Here is a 21,212-nt window from a genome sequence, read left to right as displayed (position 1 = left end):
GATCTTTTTTCTTTGATCTCTTACTAAGGCAGCTTTGCAACATTATTTGATTAAATTGTTGTTTGAGGTCATACCAAATTGATGTGTTCTTTTGTTGTTGCCCAGAAAAGGTTCTGAATAAGTTACTCATGTAGATACTTCAGTAGTTTTTTTATGTGTTTGTAGGAAGCTACAAAAAGGAAGGCTGGGATACAGGACTTCAAAAAAAGCCAGATCAAAAGGAAAGAAAGAGAGAAAATTTGCAAAAATCAGAAACCATGATTCCTAATTATCTAAATTAATTTTTTTTTTAATCAACTAGAGTTAGGCTGGACTGATGGCTGTGTGATTGCTCCACTTCATTCTGTAAACAGCAGTAATATTGTGGAGTTTTACTTACATACCAGGAAAAAAATAAAGCAAAGCTCTGTGTGCTTCAGACTTGGCTAGTGAGTCCAGCCAAGAACAGATGGAAACTCTGCCAAGCACTTTTTCATTGAAGAGTTTTCTTGAAGCTTTAAGAGGGGAAGATCAGAGCTTTGTAGACAAACTTGTTGATTCCTGCTCAGAGTGCTACTCTCGTTCCTGCATTTAGGGCCACCTTGCAAATATGGGCTGGACATCTGGCAAATGTAGGCTGGGTTCAGTGGCTCTGTTTGTCTGGACTACTCATGCATGAGGACCATTTGACTTGGGACTGAAATAAACAATGTCTGCTGGAGTTTGTACATGCATTTTTAGGGGTTTTGGTATCTTGGTGTTTGCATTGCTGCAAGACCCTTTCCACCTGTCCCTGAGTAGTAGAAGGTCCCATGTGGAAGGCTCAGTATTTTTCATGTTAGTATCTCCTGATGGAGCTTACTCTATTAGCTATAATGTTGTACTAGTCTAGGCCCCACACTTGAGCTCTTCTTGATCCACAGAAAGGTCAGTATCTTTTTTTCATTCTAGTTCTTCAGCAGTTATATTCTACTTACAAGTACAAATGTGCTCCTTTACTTGCAGACTTTTCTGTCCTTTAGGACTATACTGTTATTTCAGAGGAGACTGTGTCCTAAAAGACTAAAAAAATTGTTTTTGTTTCTGGTTTGGATCTTTTTTCACTCTTTCTTATAAAGAAATGCCATGAAAAAGCCATGAAGATGGAGTTCATTATGTTAATCCCATCTCTAAAAGCGCTGCTGTGCTGCGGGCCTTTGTTGTCAATAAAATGTCAAACAGTGGCATGTACAGCATGTTGTGCAGACTTCGAAATGCCGCAGCTGTAGGACTGTGCTCTTTTCTACATGAGAGCTGAGAAATATGGGAGGGATTAATATCAGGTGCCCAAAGTGGTAATACTGAAAACCAAGGCAAGAAAAACCCCAAACCTTACAAAGAGTTTTCTTCAGTGTATTTATAAAAAATTTGTTGTCATTCTTCATAGTTTGAAAGGCATTTGTTTACCCTTAGTTTATCCAGGAAAGCTGGTGTAGTTGTTTGCCTTCTCACAGGGGCAATATCCTTCCGAGTGTTCATGGCAGTGTAGGGTATAGTGGTGTTATAATATAGCTATAACCATTAATTTGTCATGCTTGTGATAATATGGCAGGCAGGTGAAATACCAGAAAGCAAATCACCTATTTTAATTCCCAGAAAAGAGACTTTTCTTCAGTGCTGACCCAGTTTATGAAATCATGGATTTCATGCTGTAAAGGACCTGATGCTTTTTTGGTACAAATGTGACCAGTTTGTAGGTCTCCACACCTCTTGTAGGAATGTCTGGCTGCAGGAAGGTGAGCCAAATACATTATTAATATGACCCTCACCAGAAGAAGCCAACAAGGAAAATATTACATTTCTGGAGATTATTTTGTAGGTGTGGTACAGATACTAAAGGACAGCACCCTTTTTGGTTCTCCCAAGCACTGAAATAGAAAAATTTGCCAGTCTGGTCATGGGGTAAGAGAGGAAGGACTGTGAGCAGATAAACGGCTCCTGCCCTAATTCTGAAATAAGTATCAAACCTTTTTTCTCAGACATAGTATTCTGAAATTTTTCATATTTTCTTTGAGGAGTATCCCCATCTCTTCACACATCAGTGACGTGTTTTAATACCAAGTCTATGTTACAGATCAGCTACTACTGATTTTCAAGAAAAATCAAATACATTAGAATGAAGACTGGCCATACTGTGCTACTAAAACTTTTGAGACCAGTTACTTAGTTTAAGATGTAAGAGGGATGAGAGTTGTCATGTGGAAGTAAGAGGGATGAGGGATGATGGCTGTAATCTCAGGTCATGTAGGAAGTTCTAACCTAATACCTGACCATAGCATTTTCATCTCCATGCTGCTTTCCCACTGATTTCAGTGACCGGATGGCAGAAGGAAGAGACACATTACTGTTATTATTTGATACATGTGAGCTCCTGTGGCCTTCCCACTGTATTTGCCTGGATTGAGCTTTGCCATCTGCACCGCAGGCCAGGCACTCTGCTGTGCGACTCCATCCACCTCTCCCTGGAGCAGCCTGCTTAGGTTTCATCTAATTACAACTGATGTCTCTCAAAAAATATAGCATGTTATGTTTTATGTTCCTTTTTGACATGTTGTGATAGGGTTTCTTACTGCAAATCACCATGTTCAAAATTGGAAAGATTACAGCTGTAAAATTAATTTCGTTTGTATTTATCCAGGTGTGGGTATTAAGAGTCAACCAAAATCTAGCATCATAAATCCTCTTCCAGGAAAAAAAAAGAAAAAGTTAGTATCTGCATCCAGGGTTTCTCTTGTCTTCCGGGCTCCTTTTTATTATTTCCCTCAACATGCTGGTGCTGCCAGGTTCCTTACATCTGTTCTCATTTTGTCTGTTGCTGGCTTGTTTGCTGGTTCAGTAACTACAATAGTGTATCCTCCATCCTTTCCTCCTTCCCTCCTTTCTTCCTTTCTTTCTTACTTTCTTTTTCTCTTTCTCCAGTATGGGGGTAAATAACTTGAAAAGTACTTTCATCAGCACATAGGAAGGTTACTCTTGCAAAAAAAGTTCTGCATCCAGGAATACTGTGACAAAGTGTTTTATCAAACATAATTTTTTTTCAGTGTGGAGGCACATCTTCTTGTGTGTGGTATCATCAGAGGTGCTGTCTTTATGTAGAGTTTGGGGGTGCTACAGGTAGCTCTGAAACAACCTGCACTTACAGAAAAGTAATTTTTTTTCTTGGAGGAAGATCTGGGTTCAGCACAGGGAGCCAGAGCTGTTTACAGGGCTTTGGTAGGTGGTATGGTCTGTTGGGCTAAGTTAGGCAGCAGCACAGGGCTTTCTAAGAGTAGGTATGAGGATGAAGAGGTGCTACTTTTGCACAGAGCCCTTGTGACTCAACTGACATTTCTACTTGGAAGAATTCCCTTTTTAACAGTGAGAAATATTTTAGTTTGTCTGCTTGGCCCTCTGTGATATGTTCCTACCTCACACTAATGCCAGTCGTATCAGATTGTTCTAATTATAAACGTGACAACTCTGAGAATTTGGATTTTAAAATCCTGGGGGGTTTATGGGGTATTTTCTAACTGCAAACCAGAAAAAGTTACCAGTAGATTTAACCAGGTTAGAAGGTGGTGTTTTAGCCACAGAAGTACCTAGTACACACCTGGATTTGAGCCAGGGAATACATCTGCTATATATCTGAGAGAGGGAAACGAAAGTGTCCTATGCTGTGAGATTGGTATCAGCAGGGTCCCCTGTTTCCAACCATGCTCATTTGCTCTAAGTCATGAAATTAATTAATGGAGAAAATTTCTTGTAAAATAGAGCAGCAGTTCTGATTTACATGACTTCTGTGCATTTGCAAGTATTTTTTCCCCCTATGGCTAGAACTGTATTAACAGGTTTTGTTCCAACACATGAACCAACACACACGTATTAAGCAGAGATCTCGGGGAATCCGGTCTCTGCAACAGCTTTGGCATTCCCTCCTGTTTATTTATTTGTACCAGTGAAGGTGCCTCCCTGCTCTGTGCCATCTTTCCTCCCCCCCAGCTTAGCTACTAAGCAGGCTCTTCAGCGGCTGCAGTGAATCAGCACTTCTGGCAGGCTGTGGCTCCCGTGCTCTGCCTCCAAGCGTGACTCCGGTGCGGCGCACAGACCCTTCCTGGGCTGCCCAACCCACAGGGCTCAGCCCTTCAGGCACAGGTTTTCCTGCAGCTTGGAAAAACAGCAAATAGTAGATCAAAAAGTTGTGCTGGGTTTTATTTCCCTTTAGGAGGAAAAGCTTTTTGCTGATGGTGATCAAGGGGATATTTGCAGCCCCATTTAAAGCATTGTGTGGGCATTTAGGTAATTATTAGTAAGTGTTACAAATATACTAAGAAATAAAAGAAAATTAAGTAAGACACATTGCACATCTTATAAGATTGACAGAGAGAAAATTTTGAGAAACTCTGAAATAACTGCAGAAAATAAACAAAAAATCCAATAAACACAAGATTGCTCTCTCCTCTCCAAGTGTATTTGCAAATCATTTTTTAGGTCATGTTACCTAAAAAAAAAAGGAGGAGAAGGGAGTTCTATTTATTTCAGTACAAGCCTGATTTTCAAACTCAGGAAGCTCTCACTCCAAAGAAAATCTCATAGAAGATACTGAGGTTCTCTCTGAGCTTTTGGTAACGTTCCCCAAATTATTCATATCTTGTTCAGTCTGGCAATACAGAGAAAGAGGGTGTTTGTAGACCCATTGCTTTGAATGAATAACACTTGAAACCACAGCTAATCTCATGGAACAAGTTAGTGAATAAGGTGTTGAATTAAGGACTCAGAGCATGGCCCACGGGAAAGGATAAATCTTGCTTCACTGGAGTTTGTGGTAAGGCTGCTATTGATGGGGTTGCAGAAGGGCAGGATCAGGCTCTGTATTTTGCTTTGAATGCATTTTTCTTAAATGATGAGGAAAATTAAAATAATTTGCTTCCAAAAATTGTTTTCTCATAACCAGTACAACAGCAATATGGAGCAGGACTTGAAGGTCCTGAGCTGTATTTTTGTTGTTTATTCTTAAATGTTTTTTTTTCTCCTTACATTCAAATCTCAACTGAAATGTTGGCTGAAATCCTTCATGTGTGTTTTCATGTATGGTTTCATAGGCATTGTTTTCCTTGATTTCCATTGACATAAATAGTTAAATAACTGAGAAAACTGGAACCATCTAGTATTACTCCTCTTCATCAGATAATTGGTGCTTTACAGGCCTAATATGCAATATGTTGATTAGTGCTTTTGTAATATTAAGGAGGTTTTTTTTACCGTACATCAAATTTACTACAGATTAAGCTCCTGTATGCAATTCATTAGATGTTTTGGATGTGGTTTTCAAAGTGATGGCAACCTTGCCTCTGCTTGAGAAGTGAGTCCTGCAGAAAGTCACGTTACAATCTATGCATGCAAAGTCTGTCATCCTGAGTGAGGCACTGAGACACTGGGGACTTCCAGGGTTCAAAAAGAGCTCCTGGTGTTGCCTCTGGGGTGCCAGTGCTTGCAGGGTGGTCTAGAACAGACTCTCCTACTTCTGTAGGTGGTGCAGAGGGAGTGCCCCATAGCATAGGTGTGCTAGAGTGCTGCAGATCTGAGATGGCATTGCTGTGTGTCCGGGAGACGGTGCATGCTGAAGTGTGCTTGCCTCAGCTCTGCAGCGAGTTGCATGAATGAGAGCATGCAGGTATTGGCACACGGAGTCATGTGTGAATATAAATGGAGCCTGTATTTTCAAAAGTGGTCCATTGTCTTGGGGATTAATGAGAAACTTGATCATCCGGTTATTGCCTGCAGTGCATACCCTGTGAATACACTGTGTACTCCATGTCTAGTAGCAGGGGTGTGTTTTTTAAGGTGATGGTTGTGGAAAGGATTATAATTTTTTAAGTTTGCTTTATTAAGCCAATTAGAAATGTTCAAGACTAGGAGGTGTTTTTCCAAGTCTTATGATCCCATTAGTTAAACAACAGAAGGAGAAGTGAAACAAGCAAGCAGACTACAGAATAATCTGTGTAAATAAAATACAGTAACTAACTTTTGGTCAGGTAGCATCTTGCTGAGCAGCCTGATTATTGACTACCCAGCCAGTTCTGCTGATATGACCAACATAAATTCATCTTTGCTGATTTTTTTACTGATGCCAAAAGCCAGAGGAGCTCTAGGAAAGGAGAACTGGATTCAATTCTGCTTCATGAATCACATATTGAATTGTCAGGAAAGGAACAAATTCTGCCCCAATTGCCACTATAACTATGATAGGTTGTACTCGTGTGCCTCAGGGCAGAATATGGTCTGAAATGAAATAGATGAGGTCAAAATCTGTTTTCATTGATCACAGAGAAGGCAGTGAAGCTGTAGACGCAAATGTGACAGCAAAATATTGTCAGCAAGGCCATTCCTCTTGCCAGTGATGCATCATGGCAAAAAAAAGAAGGCTGTTTGATTTTCAACCTCCATGATGTCTTGGTTGGATTGATAAAAAAAAAAAAAATCATTCTGTAAGCAAGAAAATTGAACTGAAAGTAAGACCCAGTGATTGACAGTGAGTTGCAAGATACCATTTATTTAAAGTCTTTCTGCACAGAAAAAGAAAGGGCCGTTTTGGTTTTGTTGCAGAAAGTATTAATTTTTATTTTCTTTTTACTTATATTTTTAGGATCTTGCAAAAGGGAGACAGGGAATGTGGTTTCAGGAATAATCTTCTTTTATTCCATCAGATATATTCTGCAGCCCATTCCATAAAGATGACAATAATAAAAAAGCAAGGGACACAATATAAGAAACAACTCTCTTTCTGTTAGGGCGGATGGCTTTATAGAATAGATACTGAAGCAGCAAAGAACTGAAAGTGGTTTCTGAGAAGTGTTGACCTCCTTTCATGCCACTTACTGTGAATTAAAGCTGTGAGTGAGAACTAGTTTGGGCATGTGGTACAGCACTTACAGCAACTGCTGCCAAGGAACAAGATTTGTGTTTCTAAGGAAATGCAACAAAAGAAAATGGTTTAAGAGGCAGTGGCTGTCACTGTGTAAAAAAAAAAAAAAAAAAAAAAAAAAGTACCTATTTATGTACAGATAGGAAAAAAGGGCCAAATTGGGTTATTCCATATGCAGGTTAGCATACATGTGAACTCTTGTAACATAAGATACAAAATCAAACTACTGTGGATTGTGCAGGGTTTAGCATATCTCACACTGTTAGAGTTTACAAAGTTGAACTAGCTAAAAGCAGTTGTGACCTGCCGTGTGCCTGTGATTGACTGTTACTTGTCATTCTTACAGGCATTATTAGTAACAGTGATATGCTATAGGAAAGGGATACATTTAGAGCAAGGAAACTGGGTTTTTGTGGCTTTTTCGAGCTCCTTTCTTACGAAACCAAAAGGCAAATAACTTCAGCACTTCTAAACCAAGGCTGCCAAACAGTATCACTTACCACTACCTTTAAGGTTATAAATATCCTAGGACATGACATCCACTCACTGATTTGTAGCAAAGACATTTATGAGAATTGTTCATGCACTGCAGTTTCATTAAGGGTTGAAAACTGTAGCAAAACACTGAGGAAAAAACACTGCTATATTTACACATTGTCTTAACTCCTTTTTTTCACCCCTCTGGGGTTGGAAAGGGAACCACCTGTCTCCTTTGCTGATGTCAGACTGCTGCCTGGAGACATGGTGCTATTGGAAAGCACACGACACTGTACATATTTACACCAAGCTTGTATCTGATTGAGATTGTGCTACGAGACCTGTGAGTTCACAAGTTTCTTCATCATACTCTCATGCATTAAACATGTATTTGAACTCTGGCTTGAAAACCGTGTGATCTTATGATAGACGTATTTATGTAATAGTTAAATGAATGATCATGTGCGCTCCAGCTCCTTTTCCATGCAAATGCAGAGGAAATTGAATATTATAATATTTCAGTGAGATGTCCTCAATAACAAATTACTGTTTAAAATAACCAATATTTGTATGTATATCAATTGCCTAGCAGTTATTTTTGTCTGCTATTTGCATGATATGGAAAAGATTTTTTCTAGCAAATGTTTTAAGCTACTTGGTGCTGCTTTCCTTTTGGAATGATCACAAGGGTGCACATTTAGGGATGTATTTTCCATCCTTTTTTTGAAGCTGGCAAAACACATAATTTGGAATAAAAAGGAAGCCTGAAAGTACCCATATTTGAACTGGTATGTGTTTGAGCCATTCTAGGAATTCTTACTCTGTAGCAGTTGGTAAATGTGAAGGACTGTATTGTGCCCTTGGATGCAGTATGCAGGCAGGGCTCAAGGCCAGTGGAAGCCCTTTGGGAGTGCCCAGGGGCACACCAGGGCCTCCCTGAGTGTTTTGCTGCTTGGTTACCAAGGCAAGAGCCTGAAATAACAAGGGGAACTCCAGCTGTTTGATGCAGTCCTGCATTGTGGAGGTTTGAGGTGGATCCTTCTGCAAAGGCTGGGCTTGATCATCTCTTCATACAGCCTTGAGTGATGTGCCTGATGGAGAGATCCACTGAGTCTTCTGTGTCCTGCAGTGGTGGGCATGGGGCTGCCTGTTTGTGGGCTTGCTCAAACATCCCTGTGGCTTTTGCCAGAACATGGGATCTTTGTAAGCCAAATACAAGCTTTGCTGCAGGTCTATGACCCAGGTACAGGTTGGGGCCTGAGCTTCCATGCAGAGCAGCACTGGAATGATGGTGATTCTTTTCAGAGTGGGGATCATCTTTACTTGGTGAGCCGCAGATCACATACCCTCCCTCTGCTTGTCCGTAAGCATTGCCTTTGCTCTTCACATCAGCTCATCCTTTTGATGGGACTGCTTGTTGTATGTGGTGAGTAAGGGTGGCAGAATCTGGCCCTGTTACTCTGTCAGTGGCTGGATCAAGTTGGGCACCATTTAGTGCAGGAATTTCTCTCAGCTGGCCATTTTGAAAGCCCCAAAATACTTGGGAACTCTAGTGCTCCTGGGAATCCATGGGACTGGGAACAGTTAGGTAAAAAGGGCTCCAAGAAATGTGAACTGTTGCTGCAAAACCTCTCTAAAGTAAAAGAGCAGATTTGGGGATAGTAGCATGTCTGGGGTATCAGATTGCCCAAATTAAGTTCTGACAAAAGAACTGGTTTTCTTCTTGATGAGGTCTACAGATCTAGTCAATACCACAGTTTGTTGAGCTGCTTTATGTCTCCTGAGCAGTACAGGCACAATTCCTGGGGTTTTTCACTATCAGCTGGATGGGTATTTTTGGCTGAAGGCCATTCCAGTGGAAAAACTCGTATCAGTGGGTGTTGCTGAAGACAGTACTTCTGAATCACTCTGGAAGCTAGTTCATTGCTGGTGTGCACCAAACTCATGGTGGTACAGGGGGAGATGTCAGTATCTCATCTTCCAAGATCTCCTTAGTCTTATTGTTTTTTTCAATTATTTGTGATTTGTTTAGTGTAGCTCTTCAGTGAAGAACTACACTGTATGCTAGAGATTATTTTTTTTAAATGGAGATTGAAGGATAAGGAAAACTGGGCTTCCCTATGCTAGAGACAGAGAAGTTACAGCTAGAAATGAATTCTTGGGTCTTCTGTTTCATCCTCATGTGCTAGCATCATTTTTTTGTATACTAAACTGAGTGTTCTAATGTATGATTCATATTAATTAGGTTTTTGCAAAGTACTGCTCACCTCAACTTGAAGTGAACCAGAAATAAATATATTGCCATATATTAACATTTTATTAGTTGAGAAGAAGAATAGGATGAAGGCACCTATGTGAAATCCAAAGTGTGAGCTTCAGATTGAATTAATGCCAGCAGTGCCTTGAGATTAATTTGGTTACTATGGGTACAGAATAAGAAATAGTATACCATAATGTATCTATGTTTACTGATTCATTCCTGGCATTAAAAACTAAAACCACATTATACATGCAACAACAGCCTTTTCTTAGTTGGAAGAAGGTGGGTACATTTTAGTAATTGGAGTGAATGTTGCCCTCTGAAAAGTGCCAGTAGTACAGTGGAAGATGAGTGCTGTTCTTGTATAGGATCTGCCCCATCACAAGCAGCAGAACTGCAATACACCAGAAGAGACCTGAACTAAAAAATACTACTGACTCAGGAAGCTGCCAGTCTTCTCATCAAAAATCTCTTGTAACTTGATAACATCTGTTTCATGTACCATTCAGCTGGTCAAATGTGAGTTTTCTATCCTTGTGCCACTTCTATCTCATCAGTATGTGGGAGAAGGAACAAGTTCTGCATCTTAAGATCTTGAAAGCTGATTAATAATAAAATAATGCAATATAAATACTATTTATACAGAAAGCAATTATTTTAAGGAATTTCAGTTTTGACATAGCTAGATTAAGTATGAATGTTTTTATACTTGCTGTCAAGAATGTTGTTAAATACTGATACCACCTCCTAAGAGAACAACTTTTAAATACCAAAATGAAAAGGATAAGCATTAAATATTTTGGTAGATATATTGTGCCATAATGTATACTGTCTTGTTCTTAATACAAGGCACAGTAGGGCTTAATTAAAAAGTGATTGTACGATCTATCACAAACCTGCATTAGGGATATGGATGCCAAGAAAATTAAGTTGAATAGGTGGTGATAATGAAATCGATATTTTATTGAATAGCTTTTATTCCTATGCCTTTGTTTGCTATTCTTGCCTTCCTGTCAGCAGGTAAGACATTTTCCATCCAAAATTCTTTGAAGGAATTCACTTAGTCTGATTCTGCTTTGTTTCATTATTTTATCAGTGTAAATTATTTTATTCATTTTTCAACAGAGTAAAATGCCTTGACAAACTTCTGACTCTGTCAGAGCAGAGCATGACAGTAAACAAAGAGAAGCAAGTCCTTACGAGCTTGTTCCTGCTCAGACTAGCTAGCTAGCAACTGGTACAAGGGCGATTTTCTATTTCGTGTAAGCAAAAGTCACAGTCACTCAAAGCCTCCAGGGCAGCCCCACAACTGGATTTTAGTACAGATTTCTCCTATTCCAGCTCCTAGTGTGGCTTTAGGACCTGCTAAGTTACATGTTTAGCATTAGAGAACAATGAAATACAGCATAATACCAAGTGAAGAATATATACAATAAAAGTAAGTATTTGTACAGTGTGGGCCAAAATCCCCCTTTTGGTAACTTCATCAACTTAAATGCTATTGATTTTTCAGGTACCACTGACCTGAAATTGCTGGGATTGTGCTTGGGATGAATTTGACCTATACCATTAAGGCCAAGCAGAATCACAGTTTTGAAAGTGTAATGCAAAGAAATAGTTACCAAGTATTCTGCTGTCTTGTAATTCTACACCAGTCACTCAGTTCAGTGCACTGTTGCAAAATCTCTTCTTTGGATGGGTAGAACTGTGTCTGCAAGCACTGTAGAAAACAATAAAAGAGCTTATTGTTCCCCTTCATATTTGTAAAAGTGGTGTGCTGCAAATAGAAAGCCTGTGCTTTCTGAACGGAGCTGCCGGGGCAGCCGGTACAGCTTCATTTTCACATCCCCACTTACTAGGTTCAATGTTGTCAGTGTCCTTTTTTGTGGCAAAAATCAAGCAGCCAAAAGGGAAGGCTGGTTTTCATGATCTTTCCGCTTGTGCGTCTTGAATGGACGCATATCACATATTGCAGTGCACTGCACATTGCAACTTGCAGCTTGTCTCATGACTGGGTGCAATAGGCATCATGGAATAATATGCTAGAGGAGAAGACAGGCACAGCACAAGGCTCTTGAAAGCCATGAGAGGCACTGAAAGCTTGCCTTCGTGGTATGCAGCAGTATAGATATTTGAAAGGCTAGGTTCTGTCTATTTTTAGGTAGCCTTCACATTGGAACTGATCTAAAAATGAAGGGGACATAAAAATTGCACGTGTCTCTCCTGATTTATCAGAGATTTTTTGACTAAATGCATTAAAAAAGGCATCTCTGAATCAGAGATTTGTGTTTTTTTTCTGAAGTATAGCTGCACTTCTTATTTAGGAGTCTTTATGTTCCTGATTAAAATGCCAGTGCTGTCTATTTCACTCTAAGATCAGCATTTTCAGATTTTAGCAAACTTAAAGAAATATGACTTTCGTACTTATTGTTTGGGAAGATTTATTCACTTGTGTAAATGAATTTTAAAAAATTGGCAAGGCCTTTTATCTCATATAAAATAAATCTGAAGATAAATGATATTTTCCACTAACATCACCTATCATTAAAGTGGCTAAATGAAAATCAAAATGTGTTGCTATTTAGTGCCTGCTCGCCTTTTTACGGGAGATGAAATTGAACATGTTTACTGGGCAGGAATTGTCAGCGATGCTTCAATTTATAGCATTGTCCAGGATATAAATTAACAACCACCATGTGTTTTCCCCCACTCTCCCTGGAAGATGGTAGCCCTGTCTCTCAAAGTGTACATCTCCAGCTTGCTGTGCATGCCTCTACCCTTCCTTAAAGAAAACCAGTAAACAATTTAAAATTATGTTGCACTGAACTGAAGTGCAAATATTTTTCCGTGCCCCTGTAAACAGGAGTGCATGTGAGAATGAAACAGCTGGAGGTCTACCTCCAGAAAACCCCCAGGGATGTGTCACACTCATTTCTCCAGTCTATGCAATCTTGGTTTAATAAATTGGTAATAATATTATGATGAAGTGCTCTTTGGTGTTGGTTTGCTGTTTTTTCAGAGTTGGGTTTTTTTTAATATATAGCAACTTGCAACAGAAATTAAAATAATCTTCCATTCTGACAGTTTCCTATTTTGACTTGGTTCTTTGTTCCTCAGAAAGAAGGGGGGAGGCTGAAATAGGCAAAAGGGAAAGGTGCACTCTGATGAAGTCTCTGTTTCAGTGTGAATCCTACACAGTCCTTTCAATGCTTTTGGTTAAATGCATTGCCCTGACTTGCACTTCCACGTGTGGAGTTCAAAAGAGCAGAAACAACAAATAGTGTTTAATTGAGCCAGACTGTTGGGGAATTTTACAATGGTAGAGATCCATTAGGGGACAAACACAGAAGCAGCAAACTTGCCTTATTTGTTGATAGACATGAAGTAATGAAAGTACAGTTATAGCTCTTTCAGGGAGAAAGCATGAATCTTCCTGGTACCCACTTACAAAATAATATATAATCATTGTCCTAGGGCAAAGATGTTCAGCAAATACTAAATTTCTTGGGAACAAAGATGTCTAAAAGGGTGATAGCTGATGCAATCTAGGTGTTTTATTCCTGTTGTATTCACAGGGGAAAGCTGGGGAATCTTGAATTGTATGAAAATTTAAAAAAAAAAATTAAAAGAAAAAAAAAAGGTGGAGGAGTTTCTGCTTTGAACTGTCTTGGTCCCTCCTTCTGTGATAAGGTCTGATTCAAAGCCTGCCTAAATCCATTTAAAGATTTCCATTCCCTTCCAAAGGATTTAGAGCAGTCACCCCTTCCAGCTACTTTAACCCCCCCCTTGTACTTTACTGCATTTTCTCATACAACTATCAAGGCAAGTGATTTGGATAGAATAAAATTAAATTTAAATTAAATAGTAACTCACCTATACCTTTCTGTGGCTAGTTTTCCCATTCCATCTCTGCACTAGTGTGTTTGGCCCTGAGTCAGAGGTGAAAGCAGTGACAAATTTCTCGTCAAAAGCATCGCTGGAGGAGGGTCAGCCTCCAAAGGTTTACAGCTGCACTTTGTATAGCTAATAAGCCCTGGGCTGAATGCTTATCTTCCTTTATTTCAGTTATCTGAACTGGGGATGGAGGGAGGATGACATCTCTTGCCATTTGTGCAACTTTTTTAGATTAATATTGCAGCTCCAAGAAAAATGAATAATTGGACTTTTGAGCAGGGAGTGGAACCACGAAACCCATAGGGATTCCTCTAGCACTAGTCACTAGTTTGCATATTGCGAGTTAACTGCAATTCATGAAGGGTTCTGACTAAAAATAACTCCAGGGCTCAATTTTGGCTGGCAGGAACTACTAGTTAGGAGGTCAGGCAAAGCTGATCCTTCAGAAGCCTTGTCTGCATGAACTGTTGGGTGTTGCAATGAGGTGATCCCATCTCTGCTTGGCTTGTCCTTGGCTGATTCAGGAAAATGGGGTGCAGGGGCTGTGAAGAGCTGAGGAAGGGGACCTGTGCTGCAGCCTGGGAGCTTCAGAGCAGTGAGTGCTGGCTGCTGCATGACTGGAGTTATGTTCTCCACTGACAGGAGGTCTCACAAAAGCTTGCACACTTCTACAGGCAGGCATAACCCTAGAAAGGGTAACTTAATCCGTAAGTGTATTTAAAAAAAACCCCCACACTAGGTGTTTTGTGTGATATCTTCATTTTATTTTGTTTGCCTAAATTTGTTACAGAGCAAAACTGTGGCCTGTGTTACTAAAATCCCATCAGATTACTACAGTCCAGAATTATTTCCACATTATACTTTGTTTTAATATGAAAAATGCCAAGAGCTAGGCCCAAGAAAAAAGGCTGACTCAGTTCCACTGAGCTCTGTCTGAAGAAAGTCATATCTGAAGTTGAGGGATGTGTTGGTAAGGCTGTCTGTCATCTCTAGTTTATTAAAAAGAATTGCTAGGAGGCACTAAAACTGTCCACTGCCTTTCCCTCTGTTCCTTCACTCAAAGGTGCTTCATTCACATTGACTTTACCATAGCGGTTTTGTGTAAAACAAGATTTGATTTTAGGGTATTTAAAGGTTACTGTTCTCTCCAGTGCTGTGCTGCAGCCTTGTGCATGCTCCACTGCAGTTGCCTTACCAGCCATTTTAGAGGGGAGATGGCCTGTGTTATGGAAATGAGAGAGGTTTTTCTTCCACCAGCTACTGTGAGTCTCGGCATGGATCTGGTAAGGGAGTGTTCTCTCCTGCACTGCTGCAGCAGCCTGGGCATCACAGCTCCCCTTCAGGCTGGGAGGCCCTGTCTGGGTGACTAAATGGCCAGATGGCCAAGCAAACCCCAAATGCAATGTGACAGCTGGGTGGCCACCTCAGTAAAGGCTGGTAGTTTTGAAGGCTGGTACCTCCCACAAACTTGCTTGTGGTTGCACCAGGGAATCTTTTCTGTACCCTAAGATATCAAATCCATGGTGGTTGTTCATGGAATCATCCTCTTCAGATCCTTCTCAGGGTCTTCCAGAGCTCTGCAGTGTTCCAAATACAAGGTGTGTTCCTGAAGCTTCCCTATGTTCTGCCCTGTGTGGCTGCAGCTGGAGAAGACTATTTATTGCTTGTCACTGGAAGGGCATGAGCATCCCAGCAAGGCTAGGAGTGAGAGAGAAAGGGCTCAACTTCTGAGTAAGGGCAGATGTTCCAGGCCCCTGAACTAGAATGTCAGAAACCAGTTCTTTGGGTCTGATAATATCAGATAAAAGCAGGTTTTGGTCTCTACCCAGGGACCTGAATGTGTGGAAGGATAAGGGGATAATAAGAACTTTATGACTTCTTTTGTTCCAAGGAAATATCAGCAGTGAGGTGAGTAAAGGAGAGATGATGAAGATCTGCAACGGTCGGCGATTTTGATGTGGTCCTGTCTGCTCTGCCAACCTGCAAGACAGTGCAAAACTGGAATCTGTCTCCTTGGCTTGCCTGGGTGTCTGTGCTCAGACAGCACCACAGCCTCTTCAGGAAACGGATGTGTTTACATGGCTTTGTTTCTCAAACATAGAGAGGTCATAAATTTAAAGGTAGAAACTCTTTTACAGATCAGCCCTTCGATAAAACAGTAACACCCATGTGAAAGACATTGTTCATATTTCTTTTAGCAAGCCTGACAAGCTGGATTTTCCTGCAAATCATAGCAAATGAGGGTTCTGGAGAACGCTCCAAATGTTGGAGGGAAACAAGTGACAAATATATTTTTTTTACACAATCAGCTGGAATGGGTTAGTTTTTCTTGTTTATAATAATGAGTAAGTGAAATGTGCTTATAAAGAGGGTGATGTTCAGGGAGGTATAAGAAGAATTATAAGAATTTTTGTAGTGGGTACCTGTGATCCTCCTGCTTCACTTGAACACTCCTGGAAGGTTACTACAAGCACCCAATTACAGAGTCACATGTCTGCAAGCCTGGTAGTCAGGTAATCTGCGCTGGTAGTAAATAGTCATAGTCAGGTTGCACATGAACAAGCAAGTGATTTGCCCTGGCATTCAGTGCTGTTTACTTGAGCCCTCAGTCTGTGGAGGCAGATGTGGCAAAATTCAGTCTGGTGTCAGTAATGTCAGTAACGCATTGCTGTTTGGAGAAAGTTATTTTGGACTCTCAAATATACAGCTCCTCAGACAGCAGCCTGTGACCCAGGGCTGGGCCAGGAATTAACTTGGCCCTTGAGTTTTTCAGAGAGCTGGTACAGAGCACTATCCTGGGTTTCTCTGTTAAAAAAAAAAATCTCCGATCATAACTACCCTAACAAAACCAGAGAGAGCAGATGACTTTATTCCATTGTAGAATTACTGCACCAATGAACACAGAAATTCAAGGAGTTTGATTCACTGGATTATGCCATTGAGGGTGTATTCTAGGTAGGATGGACTGGATCAATAAGGAAAAGAAGATGAGAAAGGGGAAAAAAAAAGAGCAAACAAATAGGATAGAAGTGGAACAGAGAGAATGGACTGGAGAACAAATACAGGACTGTGCAAAAAAATAAGAGTAAAGATGCACAGAAAGAAGATATTTAATAAAAAATTAATAGGGTACATATACTTTATATAGAACACCATTCACGCTAAGACACCTTTGGAGTGCAGTTTGCTCTTTTATATACAGCATTGGCTGATCTTTTGCTGTAAGGCCATTCACTCTTGGAGGGTTGAACAGAAAGGGTTGAATCAATGTGAGAACTGATTTGCAAATCCGTCTGAAACTCCAGCACTGTTGTTATGTACAAGTTTGGTTGTCCTTATTCCACTGGAAAGTAGCAGACTTTGCTGAAAATCAGCAAGTACCAAAATCTTGGGGGCAAGGAAAGAAAATATTTTTTCCTCAGTGCCATAATGATGGGGCTAAGTTTTGGTCATGAGGTCTCCAAAATCAGTAGCTTCTTTGAGAAACCTAAATTACAGGGAATAAAAACCTGACCCATAGCTAGAAAATGTGGGTGAAAGAGGAGGAAAAAGAGATAAAATGATTGCTGAATCCAGAAAAAAGTCAAGGACAGAGGGCTTTGGTCTTGATTTGTATTTCCTGTTGTTGCAGGCAGCCATAACTTCCATCCTGTTAGAAATGTGTCAGGATTTGGGAATTAGTGCCCAAATACTGTTGGAAGGTTTACCAGAACTTTCTTTAATCATGGCCCTTAAAGAAGAAAAGTCAAAATATGAGAATTGCTGAGACGTGGTACAGACTAACCTGAAAACAGGGGAAATGTGGTGATTGAAAAGGTGGTCTGATAAAGGACATTTCAACAGGGCAGACTCTGTAAAAGGGACCCACAGACTTTGTCAGCTGAAGGAGGGTTTTCTTTGTATGTGTTTGTTATGGAACCAAATATCATGTGTATATGTGCTCAGATATTGCCCCACGAAAGATGTTTGTGCAATTCTATAGTGTTGTCAAAACAGAGGGAAGAGCATTGCTAAAGCTTCTAGGGAATGTTCAGAAGGCAAGGTTTCCTTTGAGAAAGCAGCTTAGGTGCTGGCTGGGTTTCACAGGCTTCATTTGCAGATGTGGAGGCTGCATCATTTCCAAACTACACCACCACTGCAGCTGTCTTCCTTGCTTTTCTCCTCCTTGGGGCACTATGCTCAAAACCCACATTAAAACATGGGGGAAAAAAGATCCTAGTGGGTAAATTTATACTAACGCTGGGGTTAGACACTTCAGTTAAAAAGAAATAAAATTCTTCCCAAGCAATGTGGAACCCTTGTTGAAATCTCACAGTATTTTGTAGTTGGAGTTTTGCTTGGCATTTCTTCCAGGTAACACTAGAACTATCAGCAAAGTTCAAGCTATAATCTGGACAGGGCCATAGAAAAGCTCTAGGGCTTCTGTAATTATTACTCTTGGTTGCTCCATCTATAGTACACTAGAAAAGTTCTTCAATCTCTAAAGCTTGTATGGTGAGAGCACCACTAAGGTCACAGTTTATATTTATCAGTTAACTTGCTAATTTGAAGGGAAAGCATTGAAGTGGAAATGTAGAAAATAGAAACAACATGAGCAGGTCAAAATATCCAAAACAGCAATATGAAATGTTCCAGTGTAAATACATTTCTATAAAAGGTGTGAATGAAACTTCAAAAAAAACCAGATGATGGATTCGGCACAGTCAATGAACACAATTATAAGTAGGTATTGAAGGAGAATATTCCACCAACCATGGATCCACAGATGATAATTAATAAGAACTGACTCCACTCCAGGCAGGCAGGTGCCCAGTATTATTTCACAGTTGACTGTTCAGGGGGTAGAGGTACTCACCTTTGCCACAGATCTTAATAATTTACTGCAGTTTTATCATTAAATCAGCATATAATTGGGAAGGAAATTAGGGTTTTTTTGTTGTTGTGAGAGAAAAGCAATATCGTTAATTTAATTATTTGTAGGAAAGGCTTTCTGAAGTTATTCAGTATTTTGCTGTGTTTTTTTTTTAATTAAATAAAGTAAAAACAATGCCATTTTTGTCATCAGTGCTTGGTGAAAATATGACAGAGTGATGTGATTTGCACCTTAAGCACAAGCTCGGAAAAATGTACATTTTATCAGGACTGGCAATAATGAATTACAGGGAAACACAAATAAGCTAAGAATATATCTGAGACCTCCTACCATTTCTGAAGGTTCCAGTGTCTGTGGGAAAAAAAGCTATTTCAAGAATTGTACTTATTATTTATTTTTTTCCTCTTAGCAAAATTGCCATAGCCTTGTATAATAATTGAATTCATTTAGTCTTTAGAATACTCCAGTTTGCAAATAACAATGAAAATGAATATTTCATGACACGGAGGATGATAAGCTATAGTTTTGTAACTTTGACTGGTAGCCCAGCACAAGGGAGCCAGCATTTTACATTTCATGAGAATTTCTGCACCCAGAAAATTAAAAGAACTGCATCTTAAGACAATAAGCAGGCAGGTGGGGACAGTTAAACAAGACCTTTATTTTTGAGATTTCTTTCGCTGTTCTGGACAGCAATTCTCAGTTCAGTGCATGGAATTTGTCGTGTCCGCGGTGCTAAGGGGCATCACAAACCAGTTGCACCTGCAGCAGCCCCTATTGTCTGGGAAAGGCTTTGACGGGGAGAGAGGTGTTAACAGCGCGTCTGGATTCTCACACGACAAGAGGTGTTTTAATTAATTTATTTTCGATGGGCAAACACTGGTTTCGGGTCCGGAGGATGCAGCAGTGCCCCGGGGCAGCGATGGAGGCGGGTCCGGAGGGTGCAGCAGTGCCCCGGGGCAGCGATGGAGGCGGGCCGGAGGATGCAGCAGTGCCCCTGGGGCAGCGATGGAGGCGGGTAGGAGGATGCAGCAGTGCCCCTGGGGCAGCGATGGAGGCGGGCCAGAGGGTGCAGCAGTGCCCCGGGGCAGCGATGGAGGCGGGCGGGCCGGAGGATGCAGCAGTGCCCTGGGGCAGCGATGGAGGCAGGTCCGGAGGGTGCAGCAGTGCCCCGGGGCAGCGATGGAGGCGGGCGGGCCGGAGGATGCAGCAGTGTCCTGGGGCAGCGATGGAGGCGGGCCGGAGGGTGCAGCAGTGCCCCGGGGCAGCGATGGAGGCGGGCGGGTCACGGCGGCCGCGGGCAGGACGGGGGCAGCTCCCTGGACAGCCGAGGTTTCTTGGGGAATGCACCGAGACTGGGGAGTGACTAAAGAGCAGCTCCGAGTACTGTAATCCATCTGGGAAGGGGATCAGGCTTCCCCCTCGGAGCAGGTGAGATAACTGTAGGAAGGTTTTTTATAGACGCCGAGTCCATTTCGGAAAGGCCAGGGCGGGGGTGTGTGGGGGGCGGGGCTGCCGGTGTATTTACCGTGGAAAAACTAACTTGAGTTGCAATTGTCTGTGAGAAACCGTAACCTAAGCAGAATACCTGGGGAGGTGCAAAACCCCCGAGTGCAAAAAAACCCCAAAGGCTGGGAGGAGGTGTAACTTTTGCCGGAGTCGGGGCTCGCCCCTCAGAGAACCGCGGCGGGAAAGGCGCCGGGGCTGCCCCGGGCCCGCCGCTGTGCCTCGGCCGGGAGCCGCTTCACTTTTCCTCGTTATTACGGGCACAGCTCTGCCTATTGTGCGCCGGGCTGGGGGGGGAAGTCAAAGAAAGCAAGCCAAGAAATTAAAAAAGATGGGGAGGGCCAGGAGCGGCGCTCCAGCCGAGCAGCGCTCGGGGGTGTGGCGGGGAAATGCGCTGGGAATCGCGGCGTGTGCCGCGGCCGCCCGGGGCTGAGCGCTTTGCGAAGATTCACTTCACTTCAGGCTGGGTCTGCCCCTGGTGACGTCACAGGCTGGAGCGGCGGCTCCAGAAGGCTGGGTGAGTGACAGCCCAGCCTACTTTTTAATAGCTTTGTCATGTGACGGGGAACAGTAGTAAGACAGGTGCCTTCGGTTCACTCTCAGAGAGGGTCTCGTTGCCTGCATGAGTGTCTGCTGCTTGCCTGCCTGCCTCTGGACTGTAGTTTGCCAGCTTTCCTGCCGTCGCTCCGCAGCTGGATGGCGTGGGACATGTGCAACCAGGACTCTGTGTGGAGCGATCTGGAGGTGAGGGGCGCGGGCGGGGGCGGCCGGGGGGGCGCGGGCTCGGGGTGGACCCCGGCTGGACACCGGCTGGACACCGGCTGGACCCCGGCTGCACGGCCGGGCTGCCTGCTCTGCAAACAAGTCCCTGTCTTATCTCAACTCCACTAAGTTTGCTATTTTAAGGTTACTCTGCGATGCCTTGAGCAAATCAAAGCTGAGCTCCTGTCATCAGTATACTATCTCCTGCAGTTGGAAACTATTTTCATGTGCCTCTGGCTCGCTTTCCCGTCATATGCAATATTTATGCTTTAAGATACTGATAGAAATCGGTGTTTGAAGTGGCGTTTCCAGTGGCGTTTAGTGGCCTGGTTGGAGAAATGCCATGTTTATTTAGAATAAGACTAATATTTCTTTTAAAAAAAAGTTATAATTAACTCATGGCTTCTTATTTTAATTCCTTGTTTCACTGTGCTCTGTCGAAGGTTTTTTTCCTTATTTGTCAGCTGCAGAATACAAACACGCACACAGGAATGAATACCCTGTTGTTTGGCTTTAGATGC

The 21,212-nt window shown here is 41.8% G+C and overlaps 1 protein-coding gene across 2 annotated transcripts in view; it reads left to right on the top strand.

The window, feature by feature from the left end:
* The first annotated feature begins 19,746 nt into the window (after positions 1-19,746).
* PPARGC1A (PPARG coactivator 1 alpha) overlaps positions 19,747-21,212 on the top strand; it is a 71,190-nt gene continuing 69,724 nt past the window's right edge. The window contains exons 1-2 of one of the 2 annotated variants that reach the window (XM_083861640.1): positions 19,747-19,854; positions 20,533-20,673. In XM_083861640.1, coding sequence (XP_083717766.1) covers positions 20,626-20,673 — 48 coding nt within the window. In that variant the 5' untranslated portion in view covers positions 19,747-19,854; positions 20,533-20,625. Of the gene's footprint in view, positions 19,855-20,331; positions 20,674-21,212 lie in introns of those variants that run through there. The other variant, XM_083861639.1, reaches the window with a different exon arrangement.

The sequence above is a fragment of the Zosterops lateralis genome (genome assembly GCF_965231275.1).
Source record: "Zosterops lateralis genome assembly, chromosome: 5".
Classification (NCBI taxonomy): domain Eukaryota; kingdom Metazoa; phylum Chordata; class Aves; order Passeriformes; family Zosteropidae; genus Zosterops; species Zosterops lateralis.
This window is presented reverse-complemented; position numbering and strand designations above follow the sequence as displayed.